The 13,035-nt window shown below is 40.1% G+C and overlaps 1 protein-coding gene across 1 annotated transcript in view; it reads right to left on the reverse strand.

Moving 5' to 3' along the window:
* The window catches only part of TSGA10 (testis specific 10), a 52,000-nt gene that overhangs the window by 16,879 nt on the left and 22,086 nt on the right, over nucleotides 1-13,035 (reverse strand). The window contains exons 9-17 of the mRNA XM_069972398.1: nucleotides 11,071-11,222; nucleotides 9,278-9,393; nucleotides 8,591-8,745; nucleotides 7,344-7,390; nucleotides 4,831-4,999; nucleotides 2,940-3,050; nucleotides 2,154-2,339; nucleotides 850-1,059; nucleotides 404-606 (exon numbers count right to left, since the gene is read on the reverse strand). Of these exons, the coding sequence (XP_069828499.1) occupies nucleotides 404-606; nucleotides 850-1,059; nucleotides 2,154-2,339; nucleotides 2,940-3,050; nucleotides 4,831-4,999; nucleotides 7,344-7,390; nucleotides 8,591-8,745; nucleotides 9,278-9,393; nucleotides 11,071-11,222 (1,349 nt within the window). The remainder of the gene's footprint in view (nucleotides 1-403; nucleotides 607-849; nucleotides 1,060-2,153; nucleotides 2,340-2,939; nucleotides 3,051-4,830; nucleotides 5,000-7,343; nucleotides 7,391-8,590; nucleotides 8,746-9,277; nucleotides 9,394-11,070; nucleotides 11,223-13,035) is intronic.

A 13,035-nucleotide genomic window follows, 5' to 3' on the forward strand; every position in this document is an offset into this window, starting at 1 on the left:
ATATACACACACACACACAAACACACACAGAAGGAGCTGTATACTAGAGAACTAGCAGCACCAGCATGATATATATATATATTCCTGTCACTGTGTCTGACTCCTCTAGAGTCCTGACTACTGCAGAGATCAGGAGATACAGGAGGAGAAAGATATGCAGCAGCCGCATGTTTCTTCTGCTGCAAATCTTTCCTCGCCTGTCTCTCCATGATTTGCTCCTCAAAGGGGCCCGCCGAGGCTCTGTCGCCCAAGGGCCCACAAAAAGCTGGAGCCGGCCCTGGTGGGAGGGATGAAAAACCTTTGGCACCAGGGAGCAGAGAGTTTTAGTCGTCTTCGGATCCCTAGACAAACCCTTGTATCAGCTAGGCTGCAGATTTAGCTGCTACAAAGAACAAGTACTTACAGTTTGCTCTCTGCTAACATCAGCCGGTCTCCAAGCAGCTTAAGTTCTGACTCAAGTTCCTGGACTCGCACTTGGGATTGAAATTCTTTATCTTGATTTGATACTAAAAGGGCTTCCAGGTTCTTCACAGAGATCCTTTCACTGGCTAGCTGCTTCCTCAGGAGTTCTATCTCTGAGTGAGATGATTCCAGTTCTTGATGCAGCTGAACAAGCAGTAAAAAAGGCATTGCTTATTGGGTCACACGTTTGTGTTTTACTTTACAACCATTCTACTTTGATTTGCTATCATCATAATTATCATTAATTTATATATATAGTCAATGACAAAAAATAATGCACCAAGCAGAAATTACTGAAATCGAAATAAAGTTCAATCACAGTTTACCGATAGTTGACAAAGATTTCTAGATGGATAAAAGAAGATTAATATGTGTACTGTAACATACCATCTCTGCATCTTGGGCTTTAGCACAGAGTTGACGGTTTATCATCTCTTTACCAGAATCCAGCTTGACGCAAAGTTCCCTTGTGGAAGCCAGGTCACTGAGGGCCGATGACTTCTCTGCTCTAACCTGTCGCAGCTCTTCTTCTGTCCTTGTGAGGGATTTGGTCAAAGTGCTGATCTGAGATTTATAAGACTGCTCTGAGGTAATATGCTGGAATCCAATATAAGAATATAGATGAATGAGATGCAAGTCTATAGTAATCTGCAGAGCCATAAGTATTGTATACTGTGGATTTGGTAATGTAAGGCAATGGTTATATGGCCACATCAAATTGCAAGCAACCTGCAGGTCTTTTGCAAATTCTTTGTTGCTCCATGAAAAATAAAAATTAGATGCAGTAATAGTATGTACACTGGATGCTATTAATATGTAAAATCCCGTATAACTAGAAGCTGGGGCATGGCTAGACCGATTACTTCAGCATACACTAGTTAGGGGCTCTCTAGTCATACACTAGTCAGGGGCTCTCAAGTGTGGAATCTGGCATTAAAGAGTACCTGTGGTTTATTTTATTTTTTATTTTTTGCAGAAATCAATAATACAGGCAAATTTAAGAGACTTTATAACTGGTTTTATTAGCCAAAAAATGCATTTTTATCATGAGAAAGCAGTTTGAAGCTCTCCCCCCTGTCTTCATTGCTCTCTGTGGAGAGGGGAGGGGTGGAGGGAGATGAGGCACCAAAACAGGACAACAAAGAGTTAATTTAAAGCTACATCACCGGCTATCTCCTCTTAAGTCAGCACTGACCTCTCTGACCTCTGAATACCGGCTTTCACACAGGTCCCACTGTATAATCCTTTGTTCTCTGCTGCCGACTAAACTCCCTCCTCCCCCTTTCCTCTCCATAGAACAGACAAGGGCATGTCTGATGCAACAAGACATGATTTCCTGATAATGAGTAGTGAATGGAAGAGAGGAGGGGGTGGGGGGACCTGGGAAAAGTCTTTTTGAATGCAGATAATGGCATATTTGCCTAATAAACCTAAATACACAGTTTCTTAACATCGCCTGTGATACTGATTTCTGGAAAAAAAAATAGAACAGTGACACTTTAAATTTACTGTATAAACTTGCACTTGCACAGTAAGTGGAACTGGCACTTTGGCTAGCTGTTCTACTGTTTTCTTACAGTGCCTACTGAATTCCACATTTTCTCGATACCATTTTTCCAGCACTGTCCCCTAAAGCATGTATCACCTTCCCAGTCACATAGTAACCATCTTTACAGTATATGGTGTCTTACTTGTTCAGAATCTAATTCTAAGGTATCAACTCTGTCTTTCAGTCTTCGGCGTTCTGACTCTGCACCAAGAAGGTCCAGTTTTATAGAGTTAAATTCCTTTTCCAGTTGGTGAAATTTATCTTCCCAAATATCCGATTGAGATGAAGATTTGCGGTAATTTTCAAGGAGGTCTCGATTTTCTTTTTCCTGTCAATGGAGAAACCTTTTTTTTTTAAAATGAGTCTGTGAGCAGACTTTCTATGTGGATTTATGGTAAAAAAAAAAAAAAATAGGAGACTCTTACATGCCCCATTACCTGGGGGAAGATCAATTATATTATAATGTTACAAGATAGAAGGCAAAACTGGGGGGGGGGGATTATTAATGCCTTCAACCTGAAAATGAATGTATAAAAGTTGACATTTTTTTGCACAGCACTGTCAATTTTTGTGCAGTGCTCTTAAAGTTTTGCACCAAACGAAAGAAAAGATGCACAATTTTGAGAAATGTTACACCAAAGTCTGCACAAAGTCGTGCAATAAATTCCCCCCTGTGTTTTTTCCCCACAGAATATATCCTTAGATCATACTGTGTAGCTCTAGATGCTATATACTGAATATCTCATCATAGATAACCTACAGATCCTGATCCAAGTGTAAACTACATATCCTCTGTATATACCAAATATCATCAGACCTGTCATTAGACACTGACCATACATATCATCGGCTACTATCATTGCCCGGATACTGCACTTATGTTTATATAAATTCCCAGTATTAGGTAGCCCTACATATTCCAACTTACTTTGGAAGCCAATGAATTTTCGAGTCTTGTAACATCTGTTTTAGCACCCTGAAGTTTTAGCTTCTCATCCTGAAGTTCACTTTGGAAGTCTTTGAGCTTATGAGTTAATGCCTGAAAACAAAATCATAAAAATCATTAACAAAAGCTTTGCAATTGCTTCAACACACCAGCTGGTTTCGAGAACAACAATGGTTTAATACAAACCAATAGGTGCTAGTTATCTATAGGCGGCCCATGTGTAAATAATTTTATAACTAGCTGCAATTATTTCATACACTATGTTGACCTTTTTTTTCCCTCACTGGGTGCAGGAACACTCTCAGGGGGAGATTCATTAACCTTGCACCCCTGGTGTATGCCAGGGAGAAGGCACGGATTCACACCTTCTCCCAGCGTATACCTGCTGTATCCCCAGCTCACTGGCAAGGCCCTGATTTATCAGGATTTACAAGTGTAGATCATAATACAAATCTACAACTGCGTGCGCCTTTTAGTGAATCCAGCTGGGGGAAAAGGGGCAGGGCTTAATATAAGACTTGTATGCTCTCCTCGTAAATGTCCTCCTTTAGTGTTGACCACAAAGATTAGGTGTAGCCATCCAATTGCTATAGTTTTCCATGTGGAATGTCTCCATAAAGGTTAAATTTTATAAGCAACGTTTGCATGGACGTCAAAGTAATGAGAATTATTCACAGATGTCATTTCCAAACAACGGATGTTATTTTTTTAGTTGTTCACACACAGTTTTTCTTTTTTCCCCCCATACTTTCACTGTCTTTACTATTAAATTCAATGGACTTTTCAATTAAAGACACATCAAAAGGGTCATTAGTCCACTTGAACTAGAATAATGTAGCAACAGCCGTCGTTGAACTCAAAATGACAGATGTCATTTTTAAAAATAATAAACAAATAATAAACAGAAAGAAAAAGAAGGCATGTGAACATAGCCTAAGACTGCTCTACCTGTTGTATGAATAAATCCTAACCCTACCCTGTGTAGTATTGCATTACAAACCATATGTGACCACTGCATCAATCCCCTCCAACAGATGGTTTTTGTTTGTAAAATAACAGGGATATATATATATGTTCACTCCTTTATCTCTACCTAACTATACCTATTTTTACTTATTAGGTTATACACACTACGTAAGTACCTCAGAAATCACAGCCGTTGTTACAATGGACGTGATTTATGTGGTGCTTACATAGTGCTCAGGCTGAGGGAATCCCAGCCAGAGTGTATACACATAGTATACACTCCGGCGGGGGATCCCTAGCGGTGCAGCGAGAAACTGACATGTCAATATTGTGCAGCCGCTATTCATTGAATAGCGGCCGCAGAAAACCCTGTCAGTTCACACAATGGAGCATGCGGCTCTGCACGCTCTATTGTGTGCAGTGGGGAATTCTCATGCGGGGGCGCCCGGATGCACCTGCATCAGAACTCAAGAGGCGCTAAAGATCCCGGCCGGGATGATCTTTTCTGAGACCAGCCGTTCCTTGACCCGGCCAGGTCATGGAACGGCCGGTCTCTTACATTGTCTGAACATAGTCTAATGTGTGATTGCAGCCTAGAAGTCAGAAAAGTAGAGAAGGCGCGCTGTCAGGATAAGAAGATATCCCAGCAGTTAGCCCCACAGATAACATATTTACAGCATAATGTCATAAATGTTTGCCATGCAGAATCCCCTTTAAATGGCTAAATTCATGTTACTGACTATAGCCAAAAATGATTATTTTGGCTAATAATTGGTAGCATTTATTCCGTGGAAAGTTTATGTATACCTATTTAATTTGTTATCAGTGATGAATACTAAATGTTTGCTGTATAACTTATTATTGAAACAGAAGGTTTTGGTTTGCTGATGACCGATATACACGTTACCTGTATGTCAACCTTATTCTTGGATAACTGTTCATTAAGAGACAAGTTTTCCTGAACTACAGACTCCTTTTCCCTTCCTGTTCGAGACAATTCTTCACTGATCTCATCCATCTGCCGACGTAGCCGACTGACTTCTTGTTCATGACTGCTGATAGTCTTAGAAGATTGCCTAAAAAAACAACAAAAATAATACCAAACTTAAAGATCAGATTTTCTTTTGCTTTACGTGGAGCCAAGTGTTATTGTATATCAGGAAATTTATATATCAGGAGGAAGGATATATATATATATATATATATATATATATATATATATATACACACTCACCGGCCACTTTATTAGGTACACCTGTCCAACTGCACGTTACCACTTAATTTCTAATCAGCCAATCACATGGCGGCAACTCAGTGCATTTAGGCATGTAGACATGGTCAAGACAATCTCCTGCAGTTCAAACCGGTCAGAAGGGCTGGTCTGAGTATTTCAGAAACTGCTGATCTACTGGGATTTTCACGCACAACCATCTCTAGGGTTTACAGAGAATGGTCCGAAAAAGAAAAACCATCCAGTGAGCGGCAGTTCTGTGGGCGGAAATGCCTTGTTGATGCCAGAGGTCAGAGGAGAATGGGCAGACTGGTTTGAGCTGATAGAAAGGCAACAGTGACTCAAATAGCCAACCGTTACAACCAAGGTAGGCAGAAGAGCATCTCTGAACGCACAGTACGTCCAACTTTGAGGCAGATGGGCTACAGCAGCAGAAGACCACCTGTTACTAGCATGGTGTACCTAATAAAGTGGCCGGTGAGTGTATATATATATATATATATATATATATATATATATATATATATAGAGTATATCAGGAGAAAATACTTTCTAGGTAGCTGTATGCCCAAATTCACCTTTACATACAATGTTATAATTTGTAATCGTCTGCTATTATGTTACAAAATCCTAGTCCCATTAGGTCTTATGTACAGTGCAGTGCCATGCGCATATGTTGTATGGCTGAACATGAACTTCCTGTAAGGGTCTGTCCACACGTACAGACTCGCAGCATAAATCTCGTTGCAAGTCTGGCAGGTCCTGGCAGTTCCCTGTTACTACATACTCGCAGCTGTCTCAAAGACCGCTGCGAGTATGTAATTCTGCCGCTCCCTTAACCCCTTCGGCTCCCGCTCTGCTGCATGTATACATTACCTCTCATTGCTGCACAGGGTCCAGCGTACTGCTCTCCCGCCCAGCCAATCAGTGTGTTGCCCAGCCGCAGCCACTGATTGCTGGGAGAGCAGGACGCTGGGACCCTGTGCAGCAATGAGAGGTAATGTATTTATTTTGTAACAGAAAATTTTTTATCGCTTTTATTAATTTTTTTCTTATATATAATTTAATGAAATCATTAATCCTGGTGTGTTTTTTTTTTCGTTTACGCCATTCACTGTGCGAGAACAATAATGTTATATTTTAATAGATCGGACAATTCCGCACCCTACGATATGTAACATGTTTATTTATTTTATATATTTTTATTTTTATAATGGGCAAGGGGGTATTTAAATTTTTTAAATTTCAATTTAAACTTTTATTGGTAGGGGGGATTATAAGGGGTTTTTCATACTTTTAAAAACTATTCTAATTGCACTTTTTTTTTTACTTTTTTTTTCACTGTAAAAGATGCAATCATTAGATTGCATGTACTGATCTATGCTATAGCATAGCATAGATCAGTGTTATCAGCAATCTATGCATAGATCCTGCCTGAGAGCAGACTCTATACGCGGATCGCTGATCCGTCAGGACAGAGGTAAGTGACTTACCCCCGCCTGATTGGGACCGATCACTCAGTGATAGGGGTTAATGAGTACCTTTAAGGGGTTAATGCCTCTCATTACCTCTCATTACCTCCGGCCCTTGACACACTGATGTGTGCGGGACCGCTCTCACTGCTGCGGTCCCACACACATCAGTAAGCCCCTGAAGTCAGGAACGTATATATACATTCCTACTGCACGGGGTATGTGCAGTAGGAACATATATATACAGATTACTGATGGGAAGGGGTTAAACAATACTGGAACACAATACAAAAACCTCACTTAGGACCCCAGGGCTGGAGGCATAACTGATCACATATGTTTCCCTATATTGTGGATGAGCGATACCTGTATATGTTGGGAAAAGTTAAAATACTTCAAAATGTATCACATCTAAACTGCAAAGTATGGATTATTTATGTGTTCCAGGCTGTCACCGCACCTAAAGGACTAGAAGTCTAGTGACTATATTAGGTCCCACTAATAGAATGTTTAGTATCTAAATGAAAATTCTTCATAGATTGTAAGCTCTTGAGCAGGACCCTCACTCATCATGTTTGATTAGATTATTAAATATGTATTTTTGTATTGTCTGGTATTGTCTAAACATTTACCCTCAGTAGAGCTGCAAAATATGTTATGAAATAATTGCTGTATAAATACTAATTATTATTATGAATAATAAAAATATTATCTTACCGAGCAGACTCCTCCATCTCCCTCAGCATGCGTTGTATTGCATTTTCCTAGAAAGCCAACAAATTAAACATGTTTAGTGCACTTGTCTATAATACACTTAGGTAATAGTCAAGGACTTTCATCTGTGACCTAGATCCTTGCTTTTAAGCCCCAAGGTTTATTTATAGTGCTTAGTTCGCCATGTAACCAGCAAGCAACTTAATGATGGTAACTGTTACCCATGAAAACCAGCACTAAACCGGATGTATTAGGCAACCACGCTCATTATCTGGACAATAATTAGTCATAGCAGTTACATTTTACCTTGACCATTACTTTCTTTACAGTGCATTACCTTACTAGGACCTCAGGTAGTAATACACACAGGCCCAGGTTCATCAATTTGTCTGTGAGACAAAAATCTATCAACCAATCATAGCTCAGTTTTTGTTTTCCAAAATGACCTGTGATTGGTTATCTGAGAACAAAATCAGACATATTTTTAGAGACACATTAATAAATCTGGGCCACAGTGTCTCCCATAATTTTATTGGAAGACAGCCAATTCTAGCAATAAATCAGTGAGAGCATGCTTCTACTTAACATTTAAAGAAAATGATTAAAATGTACACATCATGCACAATATATCATAAAAATGATCTTTTATAGACTGTGTTAAAAGTTTTGCCACCAAGATCAGTTCTGTGGGTTTGGTGATGAAGATAAGGGAACTCATTTACTATCGGAAATGTGCCAGAATTTGCCTCACATGATCTATGCTATATTTCTTATCAGTTATGGATATTTCCTAGACGCTTTTTTACCGGGTCTAGCTTTAGACCAATGTCCAAGTCCTGGAATTTACTGATGTACAAAAGATTATGGCAATGATTAAAATCATGATTTGGTCAAAAAGATCCTATTTATCCAGTCGTGTGCATATGAAAAGCATTTAAAATGGTAAAACTAATTAAAGGGGTAAGTTGTAATTTCTATCTACAAATATCTACCTATTCTTACCTTCCTCACTCCCCTGCTATTCTCACAGAGCCTGTCTCCTTGCACAGTCCTCCTTTTTTATGGGGTCAGCATGTGGGAAGGCCTGATCAGCCAATCAGCATCTGCAGCAGTGTATTGAGCTGCCTATTGGCTAAATGTGCGATACATGTGCCGATACCAAACACAGGAAGGGGCTGGTTCCGTAAGAACTGCAGCGTACTAAACATTTATAGAAAAAAATTACAACTCTAAATACCCTTTAAACTCACTTTAAGAACCAGGCTGCTCTCAAGAGAGGAAATCTTCTCGTTTTTCTGATCCATACTGTACATTAAATTATCTTTTTCTTTGTCCAGCTCTGCAATGGTTTTCTGCAGTATTGTAATTTCCTCCTTCTGGAAAAGGCTTTGGTTTGACTGTTCATCTTGAAGTAAAAAAAGCAGTAATAAATTATAACAACAGTAAACATGATCAGTTGCAAATTTTATTAAAAGTGAGATTGCCACACCCCCCCCCCCCTTCCATATCAGGAGTTTTCAGCACCCTTCTTAAGCTTATATTCTGGACATTTCATATCTTACCATACAAAAGATTTCTTAGTGGTCTCTCCCCTCAAAAATGCATGTTATTGTTGGTGGACAGCGCCAGGGCTTAACATCTGTGGTGGCCCATATCTCTGCCCACATTGGTGCCGTAGGCCCTGCCCCCTCCTCAACGTCATCTAGGTTTCGCCCCTTCCGCAGCCATTGGAATGGCTGGGGGGAGGGGGACAGAGCCTAGACACAAACAAATTCCATGTGGTGTTGCCCTCCATTAGATTTCAACCCTGAACCCCATTTCTGCAATGCACGAATCCTAACCACTGAGACACCACACTGGACACTCAACACAGGCAAAAGGAAATAATTTATGTTAGCAACATCAACCTGACACATGACATTTACTATATAACCTACCTATTTTATTTTCTAGCCTGGTAATTTTCTCCTGAGCCAACTGTAGTTCATTCAGCTTCACTGAAAGTCGACGTTGAGCTTCATCTAAGGAGTGTTCGGTTTTGTTATTCAGAGATCTGAAATATTAATAATCATAAATATAAACCTACATCATCAATCACTTATATGACAAGTTGTTACCTTTTTCACTGATGTTATTTAGTCCAGTTTTGACATTGTAGGATTTACATGCCTGGGTGAGAAACACAGTGCAGAGATCTATATACTAATATATATTGGAATTTTATTTTTAAAGATCTATTTACTAAACTCCATGCCAGACTGAAGTCCCTCTGTCCCACCAGAGGAAATTATTTTGAGGGTCAAATTAAAGTAATCGCTGAATAGTTTAATAAAATATGATTGGTTTTACAGTCAGCTTCAAATGAGATTGTATTCTGCTAGTATTCTTTTGGGGGCCCTACGTTAAATGTACATGTTGTATTGTATTATTGAGTACACTAAAGGATCCTTTACTCCACTGGACTGGTCCAATCATGCTAAATTACATGCTTACTTTGCTGTGCAACATTTTTCTGTAGCATGTAAAAAATTATCTAATTAAAAAAATGAAGGGGGAATTTTATCAAGCAGTCTTAAGGCCCTTTTATATGGTCTGGCAGAAGGTGGTCAGATCTTTCCGTAATAATAAATGGTATCTGGAAGCAGATGTAGCAGGCAACCTAGGTAGGAATTTTGAATAGGGAAGGAATAGACCTCTACTGCGAGCAAAAGAGGGGGAGAGGGTTAGAGGGGGGTTGAGGAAGGGGATAGTTCTGTTAATTTTGTTGTTAACTCAATGTATATATTTAATATGAGATTCAGTTATATCCTTTTTTTTGAAAAATCTTTAATAAAAATTATGTTTGGGAGAAAAAAAAGAAGAAATGTAAAAAAGATTATTTATTATTTAATTTATTTATTAAATAATAATGCATTTATTTATTTAATAAAGTTATACAATTTTGTGATAACTTTACTAAATATATATATTTTTTTACATTTTTAGGCCATGTTCACACGTTGTAAGAGACCGGCCGTTCCATGACCCGGCCGGGTCACGGAAGGCCGGTCTTAGAAAAGATCATCCCGGCCAGTACTGAAGTACCGGCCGGATGATCTTTCACGCTGCACAGTTCTGATGCGGGTGCATCAGAGCGCGCCCGCATCAAAACTCCTCACAGCACACTATAAAGAATGCGGCCAGAGCTGCTCGCTTCATAGTGTGCACTGACAGGGCTTTCTGCAGCCACTATTCACTGAAATGTCAGTTCTTTGCAGCGCCGCTAGGGATCCCGGACGAAGCGTATACTTTGTGTATACGCTCCGGCCGGGATCCCATAGGAAGCAATGTAACGAATATTTTCTTATAAATCACGGCCGTTGTAGAACGGCCGTGTTTTTATGAAAATATACGTTGTGTGAACATAGCCATACATTGCATGTTACCATTAGAGTGAGCAGTGACTGACAAGAGTCCCATGGAGTGAATCAGAGCTAGTGATATGTAAGTGTTCTGGCCTGGGGCTTGAGCCATTGGTGGCAGCCGAGAGCTGTGTCACCCTTTAATGCTGCCACTCAATGTAAATGTAAAAAGAATATAATACATTTCTTTTAATAAAGTTGTTATTAAAGAAATGCAAAAGCATATTTTTTTCTTGCCAGAAAACCCCTTTGACTTGATGTGTCCTACATGTTCAACTGCAATAGTTAAGATGGGAATACTCCTTAAAATATCTGTACATAAACTGTACCTCAGTGAATCACACTCCGATCTCTGCTGTCTCAACTCATTTTCGGCTTCGGCTGCTCTTCTGCTACTTATTTTTAATTCATTTTCCAGAGATGATACTGTGTCCTTCATAAGCGACAGCTCAGACTTCTGGTCCAAACGTTCACGTTCTACCTGTATGAAAGAAATAAATTCTGCTTAGTAATGCATCAGAGACATCTGGGAGTAACTGTAAAAGTATATAGAGTTAGAGTGGTATTCCACGGGCCCGACCAACGATGTAAAGGAGCGCCGATCTGCTAGATCGGTGCTCGTTTACTGGGCCTATTCCACGGCCCGACAATCGTTTAGCGAGGGTTGCAGGGACATTGTTACCGTTATCCTTGCAGCCCTTGTTTCATACTTTACCTCACCAGGCTGCAGGTCTTCTCCTGCGCTCCTTCTCCCCGGGTCCCACGTGGCAGCATCAGCAGCTTCGGAGCGGCCTGTCTAAGCTGACACACCGCTCAGCCAATCATTGGCTGCGGCGGTCCCGGACAGTGATTGGCTGAGCGTTCTGTCAGCTTAGACAGACCGCTCCGAAGCTGATGCTGCCGCGCGGGACCCGGGGAGAAGGAGCGCAGGAGAAGACCTGCAGCCTGGTGAGGTAAAGTATAACACTTTCAAATCATCGGTCGCCCGCCGCGCACCACTATTCCACTTAGCGATGCGCGGGTGGCGACTGATGATTTTAGGTTTAAACCTAAATGAACAATCAGCCGATGACAACGATCATCGGCTGATCGTTATCTCTATTCCATGGAGCGATAATCATCAGATTCGGGCCGAATATTGCTCCGTGGAATAGGCCCCTTAATGACAAAGTTACCGACACTACTCCCTTTATTTTGGCTTACGTGCAGTCAATTAGACATGTAATGTGGGCTTATGCCAATCAGCAACGGGGGTGCTCCTCACAACAAAGACATATATCTGTCCAATCCAGTAAGTAAGATGAAGCGCGCATGTGCGTGAAATGGCCATCATGATGATGTCTACGCTGTGAAGTGGTTTGGCGTGTGCTCAAGAGTGATGTGTATCACGATGATTTTAACCGCATTTTGAAATAAAGAGTTTTGCAACACATGGGTGAGTTCCCTCAGCTTTCGTTCTACTTACTGGATAGTAACTGTAAAAGGATACACCTAAATGCAGAGTTTTAGATGTCTTTGTGTTTTTTTTAACAGGCAAAATAAATGGAGTGTTATAATATGAGCTTTATATATTATTTTATCTTGGAATAAAATGGTTTAGGTTTTTTTGATTTAGATTTCTATTTTTCTGTATAATTTTAATTTTACACCAAGTACATTACTAGAATATGCTATACTCCAGTACTAAAGTGTATTATACCTGTCAGCATTACACTGTCAGGCAGCCTACTAAGCCCTGCTTTAGGCAGGTCCTTATAGACTAACATACATGATATACCTAGGGTCTTTGTTAAGTTGCATTTACACTATGGACAAAAGTCACTGGAACCCACTAACTTTGACAAGTTCAGCTGACAATCTAAATTGTATAGGGACCTCCCAACTCTCCGTTGAAAGATGATGTCAGGGAAGAGAAGGGTTAAATATGATGGATTTTAACTGCCCAACCCTATTGTTTTCAGACAGATAAGCTGCCACCAGAGCGGCTTACTCCTCCAGGAATTTTTGGCTGCACTGAAGATTCATGTGTATGGGGAGGTCAGGTGGGGTAGCCTACAGATTTAAAAGTATATGGCCACCTTTAGGCCCCTGCCTGAACAGTAGCATGGCTCCATACAGTACCATAGTATGACTAAATGCTTTGAGTGCTCCTGTACATTTTTTGCAATATATGCTTTTCTCAACAAAAAACATAGCATGCAAAATACTGTCTTAAAGGGTCCAAGTTCTACTTTTCATGTACAACATGGTTACATGGAAAATCTACAAGCTCATATTACAGTCTATGTTCTTAC

The sequence above is a fragment of the Dendropsophus ebraccatus genome, chromosome 5 (assembly GCF_027789765.1).
Source record: "Dendropsophus ebraccatus isolate aDenEbr1 chromosome 5, aDenEbr1.pat, whole genome shotgun sequence".
Lineage (NCBI taxonomy): Eukaryota > Metazoa > Chordata > Amphibia > Anura > Hylidae > Dendropsophus > Dendropsophus ebraccatus.